Consider the following 21,450-nt stretch of genomic DNA (forward strand, 5'->3'; position numbering starts at 1 on the left):
CCTCACTCTGGTTCTCAATCACTCCTAGCCTCGATTTCTGCATCTGTAAATGGAGACTTTATTAAGGCCTTAATGGGTAGACTAGCACAAACACAAGGTCTCCAACAGTGCTGTTGTTACTGTCCTCCAAAGATCTCCCCCTCTTTTCTCTCTACCGATGCAGTGGAAGGGCTGTGTGATTTTTGTTGGGGTGGACAAGCCTACTACCAGGGAGCGCTCAACTGAGTACCATTGACCCAAGCGGGAGACTGGCCTGTACACATGGACCGGTGAGCCTCTCCCTCTGAGGGTCAGCCCGACTGATGCTCCACATCTGTACATGGACACAGGCAGACACACACAAATGGATTCTCAGACACATAGTGACATAGACATATACACCACCCACAATGACACAGACAGACACACAGACACATGGAAACACACAAGCAAACACATATATACAGAGACACATATAAACATGCGTAAGTAGTCAGAGACACAAAAGCACATTTAGAGTCACATACAAACAAATATACAAGCAAACACATAAACACATAGATACGCAAACAACCCATGGGTTCATAATCCCCAGGCCTTCTGACCAGGGCTCTGACCAGGGTCCTAAAAGGGTCTGGAGAGGTCTGTGTAGCTGGCAGAGGGCTGCACCCACTGCCCTGTGAGGTGTGGAGCGTGGTTAGAGGACTCTACAGTGTGCTGAATCGAGGATCAGGGAGGATTACACCAGCCTGAACAGAGTTATAAGATGACCAACTGTCCAGGGCTACCTGGGACCAAGGAAGTTCTCAGTACAGATAAATGTCAGATTAAAAACAGGGAAATTCCTGAGCAAATGGGGAAAACTGGTCTTTTTAGTGAGAAGCTACCCAGCAGTGGAGAGAAGTTGGCTGAGTCTAAAGACTTGAAAGCAACTAAAAAAAAAAAGACATCAAACTTACCTGGGCACAGTGGGGCAGGGGCTAGAACAGAGAATCATGAATGGGGGATCCAGGAGTGACCTGAGGACAAGAAGCACAATTGATAAGATTCTGTGTGATATGCTCAGACAAAAGCTGACCTGTCCTTTGGAGTTTCTGTGGGCTAGTCATGTATTTCCTGGCCAGGGTGTCAGGGTCTGAGCTGGTTGTAGGAGCAGTGCTGGGAGACACCCTCTCCCAGAGGAGCCCCTCTTTCCTTCCACTATGAGAATCTGCTGTCCCTGAGAATCTCCAACTTCACTCCATGGTTGATCCATTATTTGTTTCCCACCAGATACAGCTCTCTGGATGTTTTTCATTCATTATTTTCACAGTCTTTATTCACTCACTAAACAGACAAGCATTGGGCATCCACTGTGTACAAGGCACTTTAAGGAGGCAATGAGACTAAATCTTGCCCTCACATCTAAGAAGGCAGATGCACAAGAAGTGACACACACACATAGTGAATTGTGACTTTGGTACACACTCATGATACACAAACATAGTGAATTGTGACTTTCACAATTGACTATATGTGTGTGTCATTTCTCATGCATCTGCCTTCTTGGATGTGAGGGTGACATAGTGAATTGTGACTTTTGTACATGCTAGACATGAGAGGCACCCCACTCCAGTGTTCTTGCCTGGAAAATCCCATGCATGGAGGAGCCCGGTAGGCTGCAGTCCATGGGGTTGTGAAGAGTTGGACACAACTGAGTGACATCACTTTCACTTTTCACTTTCATGCATTGGAGAAAGAAATGGCAACCCACTCCAGTGTTCTTGCCTGGAGAATCCCAGGGATGAGGGAGGTTGGTGGGCTGCCATCTCTGGGGTCGCAAAGAGTCAGACACGACTGAAGTGACTTAGCAGCAGCAGCATTCATGAGAAAGAGTCAACAGAAAGTGACCAAAGCAGGAGACTGATAAACACCAAGAGAGACTTCCCTGAATCAATGATAATTAAGCTGGAATCTGGAAGATGAGAAGAAATTTGCTAGTCAAAGTGGAGGGAACTCTTCTAGGAAGGAAGACCAGCTTGTGTCAAGACACAGAATATTCTGGTGTATTCAAGTACTGCATTCAAGGATGTCAAGGAAGGTGCCGTGTGGAGAGCAAAGGAAAAGAGTCAGCACAGAAGATGAAGGGCTGTTTAGGAGACAGTCGGGAAGGGGGGCAGCTCTGGAGAGACTCAGAGCGGCCTTGATGATTGCTTTATCACACTGTCTCTCTGCATCTCCATGAAAAGAAAGGTTATTGCTTGTTCTGGTGGCTGCGAGGCCCTTGTGGACACTAGGACGTCACTGATCCTTGGCCCAAGAATACTGGTCAGTAACATCCAGAAGCTCATCGGCACCACACCATGGCTTTCTGACGTGAAGGGTCATACCCCACGGTTACTCCCAGTCTCCACACAAAAGAAGGATCTCCAGGGCTAACCTCTTTCCCTGTCTCTCTAACTACACTATGTTTCCTGTTTTGCGGTCAATACGCTGCACTCTATTATCTTCACTATCAACGGCATCAAATACCCAGTGCTAGCTGGAGCCTACATCCTCAAGGTGACAGGAGAACCCTAAGGGGTGGTTCTCAAATAGGAACTTGCAGGAACCCTTGGGCTACTGCTGGGAGGAGGGCACCCTCTGCAGGCCATCTCGCACTATTGCAGATGCTGCTGAGCCCTGTGGCTGGGCCAGAGCCTGCCACAAAACCAACCACTTGAGAGTAAAGGGCTGTCTGGGACACTGATCATCCTGAAATAAATATGGAGACGCCACACCATGCTGGCATGATGGGAGTCACAAGGAGAGGGGAACACAATGGTGCTCTGTCCTCAAAGAGCTTCAATTCAATCTGAACCCTCAGATGAATGAACACAAAAGTCAGCTCCAGCGGTCACTGAAATAGGCCATATGAAAAGGATAATGACTGGGGACACTCCCAGTGTGCTCTCCCACCATAGGGATCAACAGTCTTCCTTTCTTTCTCGCAGTTTTCCTGGTTTTGATGATAAATTACATGGTCACCCTAGTTCTCAGATGCATCTTCCCCTAGCTCTGGCCAGTTGCCCCCTTTGTGAATTGGGATACATGACCCCTCTGTGGGGAGCCTGGATGCTAATGTGAATTAAGGCTGCACAGTGACTGCTCAGCCCTGGCACAGGGTGGTGGCTTCATGTCAGCTCCCTAGGGGAGTTCATAGCTGGCTGATGGGCTCAAAGAAGACTTTCAGGAAGGAAGGGAATTTTAGGAATTCTAAAACTGTAAACTCATGGAGCCGTGTGGAGAGTTGCTTGGTTCTGGGCAAACCTGCACTGGATTCCATGCAAATGGCATCACAAGTTGTTCTGCATTGGGGCACTGGGGACTTACTGGGTGTTATGAGGGCTATGGACTGACTGGTGGGGATGGGGAACCAGAGTAAGTTACCCAACCAAGCTGGAGTGGCCAAAGAGGGTGAGTGCAGGCCGAAGGAAGCTTCCCAGAGTTCCTGAGTTAAATCTTCAAGAAAGTGTTGTGGGCAGTGCTCTATTTAAGATGAATAACCAACAATGAGTTACTTTGTAGCACAGGGAACTCTGCTCAGTTATATGACAACCTGGATGGGAGGGGTATCTTTGGGACCAGCATATCCGGATACATACAGTTGAGGCCCTTTACAGTCCACCTGAAACTCAGAATATTGTTAATCAGCTATACTCCAATACAAAATAAAATTTTAAAAATAAAGTTCAGATTGTGGGGACGCAGGAGGAGAACCGGCATTGTCTGCAGAGAAAACAAGGAGTAAGAGTCAGAAGAAAGAAACAGACAGTGAGGAGAACTATGGACACTTGTTCTTTTCTAAAAATTTTATTGAAGTGTGGCTGATCTTCAGTGTTGCATTAAGTTCTTCTGCACAGCAGTGTCATTCAGTTACACACATAAAAAGTATACATTTGGTTAAGAATGTATATTCTTTTTCATGTGGTTTATCACTGGATATTGAATACAGTTATTTATGCTCTATAGTAGGACTTTGTTTCTCATCATTTTGCTGTTTCCCCAACTCCCAGACCTCCCCTCCCTGACACCCTTCCTCATGGCAAGTGCATGTCTTGTCCCGTTTTGGTTTTGGATGAACTCTCACATCTCCTGCTGCCCATAAAACCCCTTGATACTTACCAAAAGAGGGAAATAAAACCAAGAATTGTGCTGGGTCTGAATATTGGTGGAGTCGCAGGTAAGAGCTCAGGCTGAAGGGTGTGTGTCTCTGACTCCTCCAGGGTTCTAGAGGACACTGCTATACCACCTTTAAAGAGAACACACTGAGTATATCTACAGGCCTGGATCTTGGATGACATCTTCCTGAGGCAGTAATTCTCAGTTTATGATCAAGGAAGCGACAGGATTGGCCTGGCACAGGCAGGGTAAATGCTTGGTGTGGCTCAGGAATCAGTAAGGCCACTCTGAGCAAACACTCGTTCTCACTTAGGGCACTCGTGCCCAGGATGGTGGTGAACTGTATTTGGTGGGCTGCAAACCCTATTCCCATTAAAGAATAAAGGGTTTCATTAGTAATGGTGCTGAAACAAACAGGTGTCTCTGATAGAGTCTGGGAGGTGTACAATGATCGTGAAGGATCTAGAACAAAGTCTGAATCACAGTTGAGAGGAGCCATCCCTCAACTGACTTCAAGGAAAGGGGAGACTCATTGAAATGATTCTCAGAATCCAGGACAAAAGAATCAGAGCAAATACAAAGATCTCAGTAACTGGACCCAAGAAATCAGAAGTCATCAATTCTATCTCATCCTCGCTCTTTTCTTCACTCTTCCTCGATGGTCTTAGCCTCACAACTTTCCTCCTTAAGGCTTCTACACCTAGTGAGGAAGTCCAAGCTACATGCCCTAGAGTTTAATAACCTGAAGGCATCTTCTAGTAAGGAAAGAAGCTTGGAGCCATTAGAGTTCAAGGTTGTTCTGTGAATAACTCACCTCAGTTCACATGTACAGCACTAGATCAGCCATCCTGGCAGGGCCATTGGGTCCTGATTGGCTTTACATGGTCATTGACCCTGACCCAGCAGCTCACATGATTGTCAATTTCCTCCAGAACTACATGACTGAAGCTGGGGAGAGGCAGCCCCAAGGATAATGACTGGCGAGTGGTCTAGGCCATGGAAAAGTTTGTGATGACCCACCAACTCCATCACCTCCTCATTCAGAGGAATTATAAGGGGTAATGAAATAGACTCTCTTCATCCCTTCGCAGATGATCTTATTGCTGGGTTTCTCCTTCAGGGGATTTTGGGTGACATACTTCATGCAGAGCTGGTTCCCTTCTGTTCCCACACCCCAGTCACCAGCTCTCTGGCACATATGCCTGCTTTGTCCTTTCCAGTCTTACTTGGTAATGGTGGCCCCAGTGAATCCCTGGGCCATCCTCCTCTTCCAGGGCACACAATGCCTCTTTCTTGGCCTCCAGTGCTGCTGGGGAGAATGCAATGCATGTATCAGGAGACCCAGGCTACACAGAGCCTTCAGCCTTTCTGAGCTTCCTCCAGGGGTGCAGCTACAAACTATTTGCTTGGAGTTGCCATGGTTAGGCAATTTTGCAGTGGAAACAACCATTCTTTCCACCTGGAGATCCTCAGTAGATGCTTCAGCTAAGACAGCAGGGGTCAGAGGCTGATTTCCTTTCTGATTGATTAGTTTGAACTTCCTGTTGTATAAAGGACTCTTTTTTTTTTTTTTTTTGACTTTCAAGTAGATGGTTTATGTGGGGAGGGAGGTGGGAGGGGGGTTCATGTTGGGATCGCATGTACACCCGTGGTGGATTCAGGTCAATGTATGTCGAAACCAATACAGTATTGTATAAAGGACTCTTAAGCACCACAGTTCAAAAGCTCAATTCTTTGGCATTCATCCTTTCGTATAGTCCAGATCTCACATCTGCACATTATTGCTGGAAAAATCACAGCTCTGACACTACACACCTCTGTAGCAAAGTAAGGCTCTGGTTTTTAATACACTGTGCATGTTTTTCATAGCCTTTTTTCCTTCCAAGGAGCAAGTGTCTTTTAATTTTGTGTCTGCAGTCAAGGTCCATAGTGATTTTGGAGCCCAAGTAAATAAAATCTGCCACTTTTTCCACTTTTTCCTCATCTATATGCCACGAAGTGGTGAGACTGGATGCCATGAATGTTGAGTGTCTTTTTGTGAATAGTTTTTTGAATGCTGAGTTTTAAGCCAGCTTTTTAATCTCCTCTCCTTATCAATTAGTCTTTAGTTCTCTGCTTTCTGCTATTAGTGTGGTATCATCTTCATATCTGGATGTTGATATTTCTCCCAGCAATCTTGATTCCATCTTGGGATTTATGCAGTCCAGCCTATCAAATGATCTTTCCTACATACAAATTCAATAACCAGAGTGACAATATATACCTTGTCATGCTCCTTTCCCAATTTTAAATCTTTTAGTTGTTCCATTGTCTGATTCTAACTGCCACTTTTTGACCTACATACAGACTTTCAGGAGACAGGTAAGGTGATCTGCTACTCCCATTCTCTTAAGAATTTTCCAAAGTTTGTTGTGGTTCACACAATAAAAGGCTTTAGCATAGTCAGTGAAGCAGATGTAGATTTTTTTCTGGAATTTCCTTGCTTTCTCTATGATCCACTAGATGCTGACAATTAGATCTCAGGTTCCTCAAACCAGTTTGTACATCTGGAAGTTCTCAGTTCATGTATTGTGAAGCTTAGCTTGAAGGATTTTGAGAATTACCTTGCTAGCAAGTGAGATGAGCACAGTGGCATGATAGGTTGAACATTCTTTGGAATTGCCTTTTTTTTCATTGGAATGAAAACTGACCTTTTCCAGCACTGTGGCCACTGCTGAGTTCTCCAAATTTGGTGACATGTTGAATTCAGCACTTTTAGAGTCTCATTCTTTAGGATGTTTTAAACAGCTCAGCTGGAATTCCATCACCTCCACTACTTTTGCTTGTAGTGATGCTTCCCTAAGGCCCACTTGACTTCATGCTCTAGTATGTCTGGCTTTACATGAGTGACACCAACATCATCTCTATCTGGGTCATTCTGACCATTTCTGTATAATTCTTTTCTGCATTCTTGCTACCTTTTCTCAATCTCCTCTGCTTCTGTTAGGTATTTGACTTTCCTGTCCTTTATTGTGTCTATCTTTGCATGAAGTATTCCTATGGTCTCTTCAATTTTCCTGAAGAGATCTATACTCTTCACAGTTTATTATTTCCTCTAATTCTTGCACTTTTCACTTATGAGGACTTTCTTATCTCTCCTTGCTATTCTCTGGAAGTCTGCATTTCATTGAGTATATCTGTCCCTTTCTTGTTTGCTGTTCACTTCTCCTATTTCTCAGCTGTTTTGAAGGCCTCCTCAGGTAACCACTTTGCCTTCTCACTTTTGTTTTTCTTGGGGATGGTTTTGGTAACCGTTTATTGTACTATAACACAGCACTTCCCATATAGTCTAGCGGTTAAGATTCCTGGTTTTCACCCAGGGAGCCTGGGTATGACTCTGAGTATGGGAACGTGGTAACACTTTTCAGAAGCTACTGTGGGCAAGAATCACTCAGAAGAAATGGAGTAGCCATCATGGTCAACAAAAGAGTCCAAAATGCAGTACTTGGATGCAATCTCAAAAAAGACAGAATGATCTCTCTTTGTTTCCATGGCAAACCATTCAATATCACGGTAATCCAAGTCTATGCCCCAACCAGTAACACTGAAGAAGCTGAAGTTGAACGGTTCCATGAAGACCTACAAGACCTTTTAGAACTAACACCCCAAAAAGATGCCCTTTTCATTATAGGGGACTGGAATGCAAAAGTAGGAAGTCAAGAAACACCTGGAGTAACAGGCAAATTTGGCCTTGGGATGTGGAATGAAGCAGGGCAAAGACTGATAGAATTTTGCCAAGAAAATGCACTGCTCATAGCAAAAACCCTCTTCCAACAACACAAGAGAAGACTCTACACATGGACATAACCAGATGGTCAACACCAAAATCAGATTGATTATATTCTTTGCAGCCAAAGATGGAGAAGCTCTATACAGTCAGCAAAAACAAGACTAGGAGCTGATGGTGGCTCTGATCATGAACCCCTTATTACCAAACTCAGACTTAAATTGAAGAAAGTAGGGAAAACCGCTAGACCATTCAGGTATGACCTAAATCAAATCCCTTATGACTATACAGTGGAAGTTAGAAATAGATTTAAGGGCCTAGATCTGATAGATAGAGTGCCTGATGAACTATGGACAGAGGTTCGTGACATTGTACAGGAGAGAGGGACCAAGATCATCCCCACAGAAAAGAAATGCAAAAAAGCTAAATGGTTGTTTGTGGAGGCCTTACAAATAGCTGTGAAAAGAAGAGAAGCAAAAAGCAAAGGAGAAAAGGAAAGATATAAGCATCTGAATGCAGAGTTCCAAAGAAGAGCAAAAAGAGATAAGAAAGTCTTATTCAGTGATCAAAGCAAAGAAATAGAGGAAAAGAACAGAATGGGAAAGACTGGAGATCTTTCAAGAAATTAGAGATACCAAGGGAACATTTCATGCAAAAGTGGGCTAAATAAAGGACAGAAATAGTATGGACCTAACAGAAGCAGAGGATATTAAGAAGAGGTGGCAACAATACACAGAAGAACTGTACAAAAAAAGATCTTCAGCCCCAGAAAATCACTATGGTGTGATCACTCATCTAGAGCCAGAAATCCTGGAATGTGAAGTTAAATGGGCCTTAGAAAGCATCACTACGAACAAAGCTGGTGGAGGTGATGGAATCCCAGTTGAGCTGTTTCAAATCCTGAAACATGATGCTGTGAAAGTGCTGCACTCAATATGCCAACAAATTTGGAAAACATAGCAATGGCCACAGGACTGGAAAAGGTCAGTTTTCATTCCAATCCCAAAGAAAGGCAATCCCAAAGAATGTGCAAACTACTGTACAATTGCACTCATCTCACATGCTAGTAAAGTAATGCTCAAAATTCTCCAAGACAGGCTTTAGCAATACGTGAACCATGAACTCCCTGATGTTCAAGCTGGTTTTAGAAAAGGCAGAGGAACCAGAGATCAAATTGCCAACATCCAATGGCTCATTGAAAAAGCAAGAGTTCCAGAAAAACATCTATTTCTGCTTTATTGACTATGCCAAAGCCTTTGACTGTGTGAAGCACAATAAACTGTGGAAAACTCTGAAAGAGATGGGGATACCAGACCACTTGACCTGCTTCTTGAGAAACCTGTATGCATGTCAGGAAGCAACAATAACAGCTGGGCATGGAAAAACAGACTGATTTCAAATCAGAAAAGGAGTACGTCAAGGCTGCATATTGTCACCCTGCTTATTTAACTTAGATGCAGAGTACATTATGATAAACGCTGCGTTGGAAGAAGCACAAGCTAGAATCAAGATTGGTGGGAGAAATATCAATAACCTCAGATATGCAGATGACACCACCCTTATGGCAGAAAATGAAGAGAAACTAAAAAGCCTCTTGATGAAAGTGAAAGAGGAGAGTAAAAAAGTTGGTTTAAAGCTCAACATTCAAAAAACAAAGATCATGGCATCTGGTCCCATTACTTCATGGGAAATTGATGAGGAATCAGTGGAAACAGTGTCAGACTTTCTTTTTTTGGGCTCCAATATCACTGCAGAATGTGACTTCAGACATGAAATTAAAAGACGCTTACATCTTGGAAGGAAATTTATGACCAACCTAGATAGCATATTCAAAAGCAGAGACATTACTTTGCCAACAATGGTCCATCTAGTCAAGGCTATGGTTTTTCCGGTGGTCATGTATGGATGTGACAGTTGGACTGTGAAGAAAGCTGAGCACTGAAGAATTGATGCTTTTGAACTGTGGTGTTGGAGAAGACTCTTGAGAGTCCCTTGGACTGCAGGGAGATCCAACCAGTCCATTTGAAGGAGATCAGCCCTGGGATTTCTTTGGAAGGAATGATGCTAGAACTGAAACTCCAGTACTTTGGTCACATCATGAGAAGAGTTGGCTCATGGGTAAAGACTCTGCCTGGGAGGGATTGGGGGCAGGAGAAGAAGGGGACGACCGAGGATGAGATGGCTGGATGGCATCACTGACTCGATGGACATGAGTCTGGGTGAAGTCCAGGAGTTGGTGATGGACAGGGAGGCCTGGTGTGCTTCGATTCATGGGGTTGCAAAGAGTCTGACACGACTGAGCGACTGAACTGGACTGAACTGAACTGAAGTAATTTGTTGTTACAGGTAGCTAGCCAACAACCTGATGCAATTAGATTTATTAGTCTTTGTTCTTAATGGGTTCAGTTCAGTTCAGTAGTTCAGTTGTGTCCATCTCTTTGCAACACCATAGACTGCAGCATGCCAGGCTTTCCTATCCATCACTAACTCCCGGAACTTGCTCAAGCTCATGTCCATCGACTTAGTGATGCCATCTAACCATCTCATTCTTTGTCTTCCACTTTTCCTTCTGCCTTCAATCTTTCCTAATATCAGGGTATTTTCCAATGTGTCAGCATGTTTAGTATGCATTCAGTCCCTTTTTAAATAGAACAACATGAATTAAATTCCTCTCTGTCCCTACTGCACTCCCAACTCTTGGCCAGAAACAAAAAATTGCAGAGACTGAAGGCTGATTCCAGCACATCGCTGTGGATATTTCATTCCCACTGTTTTTTTTTTTTTTTCCTTGGGGGGGGGGAGTTAGTTGCTAACATTAAAATTAGTAGATTGTACATAAATATCCAAACTTCCAATTCTCTTGAAAACATGGCCAACTGGCCCGCTTTCCAGCATGGGTGAAGTGGAGGAAAGGCTGCTCCCAGTGGTAAGGCCTGTGCTGCCCAGATTCCAACATGTCCACCTAGTCTTAGTATCATATCTCCTGCCTCCTGGGGCCATGAATTTGTGAGAACTAGACTGCTAGCTCTCTGAAGTTAAAGACTACTTTTGTTTTGATTAACTTTGACTTTGAAGCCTTTAACCCAGGACCTAGCACACAGTTCTTCCTTGTCCAGTTGTTGGAAGATATAAAATATCTTGTGGATGCATACAACATATCTTCCAATACTGAAACCATACAATTAAAGTAATATTCTTCCCGAAATCTTTGATGCAGCCTGGCATCATAGGTGCCCCTGATGTCTGCCATTAGACCCACTACCTAAAGCCAGTTGTATGTTCTTAAGCTGTCCCTGAAGTCTTCACTTTGCCATTTGACCATTTATCCTCCTAGCAATCTCCTCTTCAATGAAGACAGCAATGCATTTCTCATGAAGTGCCTAGGAAGATGACATGAAACCAAGAATGTTGAGCACAGCCCCTAGTATCCATTTTCATGATGTTCTTAGTAGTTTTTTCTCCATGTAGGCAAGGTTCTCAAACTTCTTAGATGTCCATGTAGATCAGTTTGATTTTCCAGCCAAGCTTCAAGGAAGAAATTACAGTTCAATACTCTGTATTCTGAGAAGCTTCAAAGGCTACTCACCAAGGACACTGATGAAGATAAAGATTTTATCGAGACCTTTGTGTTTTTTTCAGATCTTTTAGTGGCCTAAAGGGGAAAAGTCGGGTAGGTCAGATCATATATAACTAGGGGCTCCTGGTCACCATTACATGCTAAGAACCCAAACTTCCCTGAATACTTGGACCCAGGAAAGAAGCATGAAGTGGATTGTGCTCCTCTGGCTGGTGGCCTTCTCAGAGTGCATAGTCAAGTAAGTATGGGGACTGTAAGCCACATCATATTCCTTTCTCGGATTTTTCTTTTCATCTGATTATTCTTCCAGCCATCAGGTTTAGAAGGGAATGGAATATTTCCCTAAGAGTCTTAAAGCTCCACTCTTACTTATTGATAAGTAACTTGCTATAGGAAATGTGGATTCCAAGATTTTGGTTGGGTTGCACAAATTTTGGGGTCCAGTCATGTCATTACCCATTGAAAATGCAACTCCTTGCAACTGTTCAGTGCACAGTCTATGAAGATGTCGATGTGGTCCTGTGGAATAGCATTTCTACATTTTATTCAACATGTCCTCTTTTCTTCCTGTCTACTTCAGTGTGTATATGCCTATGTCTGCATCTCTGTATCACTGTCATTTGTCTCTCCATCTCTTTGGAAGTCACTGGGAGTGTATTTTTATTTGTGTTGTTTGCTTTTAATTGTTCACTTGACTCTTACTTCCTTCTCAAGCCTCTGAATTTCCCTTAGTCGTTCCTATATCTTGGATTCTTCTTTCAACTCTCTCTTATCTTTCAACTTGGAGAAAGATACACTGTTTTATATACACTGTTTTATATCTGACAAGCAGTGTGACCACAGCCAATTCAGAAACCTCTTGCATTTCAAATTGCTCTCTTCTAAAAGACGATAATAGTCCCCCTTCTGTCTTATTCCTTGAGGTTCTATGAGAAGGAATGAGTGGGATGGCAAAATAAATGCTAATGGCTGTCATTGTTGACACTTTCTATTTATCAGGTACCTTATATCTATCACTTCACTTATCCCCAAGATATTCTTTCTGGAGGGTTTGTATTGTTACATTCCACCATTTTACCGAAGGGGAGACTGAGACACCACATGGTCATACAGCTTACCCAAGGCTGCAGAACAGATCCTGTATTCAAATCTATGTCTTTGCCATGGTATATGCATAAAATTCTGATAATAATGTACCTCATAAAAATGATTAGAAAACACACAGGGCCATTACAATGACAGTTATACCTTAACACTGACAGCTAATTGTGGCATCTTGTTTGTTTTCTTTGTCAAATGCTCGGTGAAAGAATACCTCTAAGGAGAGTGAAGACCATGAGAAACACCCTCAGGGGAAAAAACATGCTGAACAATTTCCTGAAGGAGCATGCTTACAGACTGTCCCAGATTTCTTTTCGTGGCTCAAATTTAACTATTCACCCGCTGAGAAACATCGAAGATGTGAGTATTTCGGGTTGATGGTGCTCCACAGCGCCCCCTGGTGCTCTAGCCTAGCACTGGGGCTCATCTGGAGGTGCCAGGTGGGATGTTGGGGTTGGGGGTCCTGCAGGAGGCCGAGACACCGGAAAACAGGGACCCCGACCAGAGGAGAAGGCACTTTCCTCCACAACTGTTTGTCTTTGTGACTGGACCTGGCAATTACCAGGTGGCAGGTAAATATCCATTTCTGTGTCAAACATGGGTCATTAGTTTGAGGAAGATTGTTCCTTCTGAACTAAGTGAGCCCCACAGTTACAGATGAACGGTGAACCATCTCTGATCAAAAGGCAGAACCAACTGCAAAGCAATTGTGAATCCCCAGGTAGAGGAATTCAGTTTTCACAGATGCAAGAAAGACAGCAGTATAAAGTTACTGAACCTGTATTCCCTTGTATGGCCATAAGAATAACTGTGGTTACTGTTTTCAGATTAGACAAAGGGCTTATTTTGTATTAAAAAATGCTCATGCCAGCCTGAGAGATAGGCAAAGAGTAAATACATGTCAAATGAAATGGTAACCTGTGTGGTGTTAATTGGATGTGATCTGAGTTTGGAGGGAGTGGCTAGGGTTGAACAAGAAGGACCTCCTGGAGAAGGGGGTTCTAAGTCTGGGATTGAAGAGACTACAGAGCTTCTCAAATGAAGGCACCAGGACTTCCTTGTGTGCCCAGTGGTCCTGGAGGCCCAGTGGTTATGTCTCTGGGCTTCCCATGCAGGAGGTACCACTTCAGCGCCTGGTCATAGAGTCAATATACTGCATACAATGTAGCATAGCGAAAATATATCAAATGCAGATACCTCTGTGACCAAAGTCTATGAACTGCACGGTGGTTAGAAAGTGATCTCAAGAAATATGTGACACCCAGAGGGAGGCATCAGTGTGGGAATTGAGGGTAGCCATTTCTGCACTAACCCACTCCATCCTTCTCCCTGTAGGTGGTCTACATGGGTAGCATCACCATTGGAACACCCCCTCAGGAATTCCAGGTTATCTTTGACACAGGCTCATCTGACTTGTGGGTGTCCTCTGACTTTTGCGCCATTCCAGCCTGTTGTGAGTACAGACACCCCGTACCCGGACCATCCTTCACTTGCCCTGCCGCCCTGTTTCCATCCTTGGCACCTGATGGCACTCATCTCTTGTGTCTCCAGCTACACACAATAGATTCAGATATCTTCAGTCTTCTACCTTCCGGATTACCAATAAGACCTTCAGCGTCACCTATGGATCTGGGAGAATGAAAGGAGTTGTTGCTCATGACACAGTTCGGGTAACAGTGTGACATATGCTGAGTCAGGAGTGGCTATGGACTGACCAATGCTGGCAAAACAGATGCAAGACCACCTGCCAGGACCCTTCCTAGCCTAACTCCCATAGATATTGGCCATCTTATCCACAGGATCATGTCTCTGGGGAAGCAATGTCCGTGGTGACACATGAGCAAGCAGATTAGCTCACCCAGAGAGTGGTTTGAGGTGTGGACTTGCACCTCCTCTGCCCATGAGCAGTTCAAGGATCATTTTGCTGGGAGCGAGAAGAGGGGAAAAAAGCACCTACTTTTATATTCACAGACTGTTCCAGGCACTTTCAGGTGATAACTGGTTTAGTCCTGCAACAACCCCACACAGCAGTTACTCTGATTAGCTCATGAGACATATGAGGAAACTGAGGTACAGACAGCAAGGGCCTTGCGGAGGGCACACATGTCATAAAAGGTGGAATTAGGCTGGCTTTTCAGGACTGAAATTGCTGTGGGGTGTTTGGGGACAGGATAAAACTGACTTGGGGACCCTGGGGGCAGTCAGGTGCTTCAGGTATCCAGAGTGGGAAACTGGGGACCTGAGAAGTCAAGGGGCCTGATGAATGAGTTCTCACTCTAGAGGACCCTTGAGAGTGTAATGAGCCTATGGCCTGCTTCCCCCACTTCATGTATCTGTAAATGGGAACACTTTTCTTTCCCACAGATTGGGGACCTTGTAAGCACTGACCAGCCATTCGGTCTAAGCATGGCGGAATACGGGTTTGAGGATATAACTTTTGATGGCGTCTTGGGCTTGAACTACCCCAACATGTCCTCTTCTGGAGCAATCCCCATCTTTGACAAGCTGAAGAATGAAGGTGCCATTTCTGAGCCTGTTTTTGCCTTCTACTTGAGCAAGTAAGTCTGAGATGGACAATCTCTTTCTCCTAATTAGCTGCAAGATACTTTCAGTTGCACAAAAATTTACACAACACTTGAATAAGAAGTATCTGAGAGATAATCTAACCCAGGATAACTATGGACCCAGGACCTTACCTGGCTTCACCCCTGGCTTTTAGGAATAAAAGTTTATTGGAAGCCTACTCCTGGGCTCAAGACCAGTAACTTGGTCTAGGGGGGTGAGTGAGGAGGAAGGCTAATGGAAGGCAACAGGAAACAAGTTCAAGGAAAAGGCATTAGGATTTGCTTATGAATTTGATAAGGAATGAAGGAGAAGGATGGTGAATATCTTTCCTTTATCATTTTCATTTCACTGGAAGCCCAGGACCAGCTACCCAATTTGTAGGACCCAGTGATAAATGAAAGTGTGGGACACAAAAGTGTGGGACCCGTTGTTCAAGAAATATGAGGCATTTCATGAAAGGGAGAGCAGAAGCGGGGTCCCTTTTGAGTTTGGAGCCCTTTTGACATTAGAGGTCACATGCCATTGGAGCCAATTCTGGGTGACTGAACCCACACGCTTAGAACTCCCAGGCCTTGATTTTCCTGAAAAATGACAAGGTGGACAAGGGGAAAGCCAAAAACACTTCAGTACCCTGTTCTCTGAAGGTGTCTGAACACTCAGGTCGCTGGAGGTCCAGGGCATCTTCAGAAGACATAGTGGGTGGAGCCTTGCCAAGTGCTTCAGCTTCTAACCTCCTCTGTGCCATTCATTAGCCAGTAACAGACCTCAATCTGGATCTCAATCTCTCCTAGACTCGATTTCTGCATCTGCACATGGGGACCTTATTAGGGCCTTGATGGGTGGACAAGCATAGCTCTCAGAAAGTGTTGTTACTGTCCTCCAAGGATCCCCCCATCACTTCTCTCTACAGAGATGAGCAGGAGGGCAGTGTGGTGATGTTTGGTGGGGTGGACCACCACTACTACAAGGGAGAGCTCAACTGGGTACCATTGATCCAAGCGGGTGACTGGATTGTACACATGGACCGGTAAGCCTCTGCTTCTGAGGGTCAGTCCAAGTGATGCTCCCACTACTGTTCATGGACACAGGCAGACACACACAAATGCATTCTCAAACACACAATCACACAGATATACACTACCCACAACAACACAGATAGACAAACATGAAAACACACAAGCAGCCACATATAAACATACACAGCAACACATAAAAACATGCATAGCTAGTCAGAGACACACAAGCACACACAGAGACACATACCAGTTCAGTTCAATCAACACATAAAAACAAACACATAAGCACATAGATACACAAACAACCCATAGGTTCTTAATCCCCAGGCCTTCTGAGCATGGCTTGGACCAGGGTCCTAAAAGGCATCAGAGAGGTCTTTGCAGCTGGGAGAATGCTGCAGCCACTGCCCTTTGAGGTGGGGAACATGATTAGAGGACTCTACAGTGTGGTAAATAGAGGATCAGGGAGAATTTCTCCAGCCTGAACAGAGTTATGATAAGATGAGCGAATCTCCAGGGCTACCTAGGACATAGGAAGTTCTCAGTACAGATAATGCCATTTTAAAAACAGGAACAGTCCTGAGAAAATGGGCAAAACTGGTCTTTTTAGGGAGGAGCTACCCAGCAGTGGAGAGAGGTTGGCTGCAGTCTTAAGATGTGAAAGCAATTAATACAAAGGACACCCCATGTTCTTGGGCACACAGTGGGACAGAGGCTATAACAGAGAATCAGGAAGGTGGGTTCCAGGAGTGACCTGAGGACAAGAGGCATAATTGATAGGATTCTGTCATACGCTCAGATAAAAGCTGACCTGTCCTTTGGAGTTTCTGTTGGCTAGTCATGTATTTCCTTGCCAGGGTCTCAGCGTCTGAGCTAGTTGTAGGAGCAGTGCTGGCAGACACCCTCTCCCAGAGGAGTCCCTCTCTCCCCTACTATGAGAATCTGCTGCCCTTGCGAATCTCCATCTTCACTCTGTGTGTGTGACCTGTTATTTTTTCCCCATCAGATACAGCTCTCTGGAGGTTTCTTATTGTTTTCTCAGTCCTCATTCACTCATTGAACAGACAAGCATTGGGTATCCACTGTGTGCCAGGCACTTAAGGGAGGCAAGGTACAAAAGATCCTGTCAAGGTACAAAAGATCCTGGTGTGTTCATACAGTATTGGAGGATGTCAAGAAAGGTGCTATGTCAAGAGCAAAGGAAAAGAGGCCAAGAGACAAAGGGCTGTTCAGGAGACAGTCAGGAAGGGGACAACTCTGGGGAGACTCAGAGTGACCATGATGCCCACTTTCTTCCTTTGTCTCTCAGCATCTCCATGAGAAGAAAGGTTATTGCTTGTTCTGGTGGCTGCGAGGCCGTTGTTGACACCGGGGTATCAGTGATCAAAGGCCCAAGAACACTGGTCAATAACATACGGAAGCTCATCGGCGCCACGCCATGGGGTTCCAAGGTGAAGGGTCATGCCTCAGGGTCACTCCCAGTCTCCACACACAACAAGGATCTCCAGGGTCAACCTCTCACCCTCTCTCTCTAACAGCACTACGTTTCATGTTCTGTGGACCTGCCTCCTATTATTTTCACCATCAACGGTATCAACTACCCAGTGCCAGCTCGAGCCTACATCCTCAAGGTGAGGGGACAGTACTGAGGGTTGGTTCTCAAACTGGAGCATGCAGGAACCCTTGGGCTGCTGCAGGGAGGAGGGCGCCCTCTGGAGGCCATGTCACACCATTGCAGATGCTGCTGAGCTGTGGGGCTGGGCCAGTGCCTCCCACAAAACCAATCATTTGAGAATAAAGGGCCGTGTGAGACACTGACTTTCCTGAAATAAATGTGGAGAGGCCACACCATATGGAATGGTGGGAGTCAGGGAGAGGGGAACACTAAAGTCCTCAGTCCTCAAAGAACTTCAATTCAATCTGAACCTGTAGGTGCATGAACATGGAATTCAGCACTAGCAGTCCCTGAAATAGGTCATGTGACAAGGAGAATGCTGAGGACAGTCCCAGTATGATGTTCCAGCATAAGTTAACAGTCTCCCTTCCCTTCTCACAGTTTTCCTGGTTTGGATGTTAAATTACTTGGTCAGCCTAGTTCTCAGCTGCATCTTTCCCTTGCTCCAGCCAGGTGCCTCCTTTGTGAGTTGGGGTACCCGACCCCTCTGTGGGGAGGTTGGATGCTAATATGAATAAAGGGTGCACTGTGACTGCTCAGCCCCGGCAGTGGGTGGAGGCTTCATGTCAGATCCCAGCAGGAGTTCAGAGCAGGCTGATGGGCTCAAAGAAGGCTCTGAGGAAAAGAGGGAATTTCAGGAATTGTAAAACCACAAACTCATTGAGCCTTATGGAGGGTTGCTTGGTTCTAGGCAGAACTACACGGGATTCCATCCAAATGGAATCCCAGGTGGTCTGCACTGGGGCACCAGGGACTTACGATGGGTGATGAGGGCTACAGACTGAGCAGTGGGGATGGGGAACCAGAGTACGTTACCCAACCAAGCCTGGAGTGGCCAAAGAGGGTGAGTGTGGGCTAAAGGAGGCTTAACAGCGTTCCTGAGTTAAGTCTTCAAGAAAGTGTTGTGGGCACTGCTCTATTTAATATGGATAACCAACAATGAGTTACTGTGTAGCACAGGGAAATCTGCTCAGTTATCCTGGATGGGAGGGGTGTCTTTGGGACCAGGATGCTTGAATACCTATGGTTGAGTCCCTTTACTGTCCACCTGAAATTCAGATTATTGTTAATCAGCTATACTCGAATACAAAATAAAGTTTTTTTAATAAAGTATGGATTGTGGGGTTGCCAAAGGAGAACCAGCATTCTCTGCAGAGAAAATAAGGAGCAGGAGTGAGAAGGAAAGCAACTGAGAATGAGGAAAGCTATGGACACACTTGTTCTTTTCTAAAAAAATTATATTGAAGTGTGGCTAATCTTCAGTGTTGCATTAAGTTCTGCTGCACAGCAAGGTTACTCAGTTATACACATTAAAATATATATATTTTCTTATTCTTTTTCATGTGATTTATCACTGAATATTTAATATAATCCCTTATGCTCTACAGTAAGACTTTGTTTTTCGTTCCTCTGTTTCCCCACTCCCAGTCCTCTCCTCCCCCACACCTTTCCACATGGCAACCTCACGTCTTGGCCCTCTTTGGTTTTGGATGAACTCTCATAGACCCTGCTCATGAGAAAACCCCTTGCTACTTACCAAAAGAGGGAAATAAAACAAAGTATTTTGCTGGGTCTGGGTGTTGGGGAGAGTCACTGGTAAGGGCTCATGGTGACTGATATGTCTCTCTGACTCCCTCAGGATTATAGAGGCTGTTATTTCATCTTTGAAGAGATCGCTGTGAGTCCACCTATAGAGACCTGGATCCTGGGTGACATCTTCCTGAGGCTGTATTTCTCAGTCTATGATCGAGGAAATGACAGGATTGGCCTGGCAAGGGCAGTGTAAATGCTTGGAGTGGTTCAGGAATCAGTAAGGCTGCTCCTAATACACACTCAGTCACATCTTGGGCACTCCTGCCCAGGAGACTGGTAAACTGTGTTTGGTGGTCTGCACACCCTATTCTCAATAAAGAATAAAGGGTTTCACTCTTAATTGTACTGAAACAAATGGTTGCCTCTGTTTGTGTCCAGGGTGAAGGATCTAGAACCAAGTCTGAAACAAAATTGGGAGGTACCCTACTCCAACTGGCTTCAAGGAAAAGGGAGACTCATTGAAATGATTCTGGGAATCCAGGACACAAGAATCAGAGCAAATACAAAGATCTCAGTGACTTGACCCAAGAAAGCAGAAGTCATCAGTTCTCTCTTTCTCACCCTCGGTCTTTCTCTTCCCTCTCTTTTGGTGGTCTTAGCCTGACAACTTTCTTTCTTAAGACTTCTACACCTAGTGAGGGAGTCAAGCTACCTGTCCTAGGGTTTTATATCCTGAAGGCATCTCCTAGTAAGGAAAGAAGCTGGGAGCCATTAGAGTTCAAGGGTATTCCCTGAATGATTCACCTCAGTTCACCTGTACAGCCCTAGATCAACCAACCTGGCAGGGCCATGGGGTCCTATGATTGGTTTTACATGGTCATTGGCCTTTGACTCAGCAGCACACATGATTGTCAATTTCCTCCATAAACTACATGACTGAAGCTGGGGATAGGCAGCCCCAAGGAAAGCAACTGGCAGATGGTCTAGGCCATGCAAGAGTTTGTGATGACCCACCAACTCCACCATATCCTCATTCATAGGAACTAGAAGGGGTAATGAAATAGACTCTCTTCATCCTATCTCAGATGATCTTATCACTGGACTTCTCTTCCAGGGGTTTTTGAGTGAGGTACTTCATGCAGAGCTGGTTCCCTCTGTTCCCACACCCCAGTAACCAGCTCTCTGCCACGTATGCCTGTTCTTTCCTTTCCAGGCCTACTTGGTAAGTGGTGGTCCCAGTGGATCCCTGAGGCATCCTCCTCCTCCAGGGCCAAGAATGCCCCTTCCTTGGCCTCCAGTGCTGCTGGGGAGAATGCAACGCATGTATCGGGGGACCCAGGCTACACAGAGCCTTCAGCCTTTCTGGGCTTCCTCCAGGGGTGGAGCTACAAACTATTTGCTTGGAGCTGCCATGGTTAGGCACCTTTGCAGTGGAAGCATCCGTTCTTTCCTCCTGGAGTCCCTCAGTAGATGCCTCAGCTAAGACAGCAGGGGTCAGAAGTTGATTTCCTTTCAGATTGACTGGTGTAATCTCCTTGTTGTGTAAGGGACTCTCAAGAATCTTCTCAAGCACCACAATTCAAAAGCTCACTTCTTTGGCATTCATCCTTTGTATGGTCCAGATCTCACATCTGTACATGATTACTGGAAAAATCATAGCTTTGACACTATAGACCTTTGTAGCAAAGTGAGAATCTGCTTTTTAATACACTGTACAGGTTTTTCATCCAAGAAGGCAATGGCAAGCCACTCCAGTACTCTTGCCTAGAAAATCCCATGGATGGAGCCGCCTGGTAGGCTGCAGTCCATGGGGTCGCTATGAGTCGGACGCGACTGAGCGACTTCACTTTCACTTTTCACTTTCACGCAATGGAGAAAGAAATGGCAACCCACTCCAGTGTTCTTGCCTGGAGAATCCCAGGGACGGCAGAGCCTGGTGGGCTGGCTATGGGGTGGCACAGAGTTGGACATGACTGAAGAAACTTAGCAGCAGCGCAGCAGCACAGATTTTTCACAATATTTCTTCTTTCCAAGGAGCAAGTGTCTTAATTTTGTGGCTGCAGTCAAGGTCCATAGTAATTTTGATGTCCAAGAAAAT

The 21,450-nt window shown here is 45.0% G+C and overlaps 1 protein-coding gene across 1 annotated transcript; it reads left to right on the forward strand.

Moving 5' to 3' along the window:
- The first annotated feature begins 11,599 nt into the window (after positions 1 to 11,599).
- On the forward strand, positions 11,600 to 19,605 carry LOC138083310 (pregnancy-associated glycoprotein 1-like). The gene is made up of 9 exons (XM_068977110.1): positions 11,600 to 11,700; positions 12,773 to 12,923; positions 13,899 to 14,016; positions 14,115 to 14,233; positions 14,928 to 15,121; positions 16,039 to 16,155; positions 17,454 to 17,595; positions 17,683 to 17,775; positions 19,459 to 19,605. Exons 1-9 carry the CDS (start codon positions 11,600 to 11,602, stop codon positions 19,603 to 19,605), a joined length of 1,182 nt encoding a protein of 393 aa, XP_068833211.1.
- Positions 19,606 to 21,450: the final 1,845 nt, after the last annotated feature.

The sequence above is a fragment of the Capricornis sumatraensis genome, chromosome 8, assembly GCF_032405125.1.
Source record: "Capricornis sumatraensis isolate serow.1 chromosome 8, serow.2, whole genome shotgun sequence".
NCBI classification, from domain to species: Eukaryota; Metazoa; Chordata; class Mammalia; order Artiodactyla; family Bovidae; genus Capricornis; species Capricornis sumatraensis.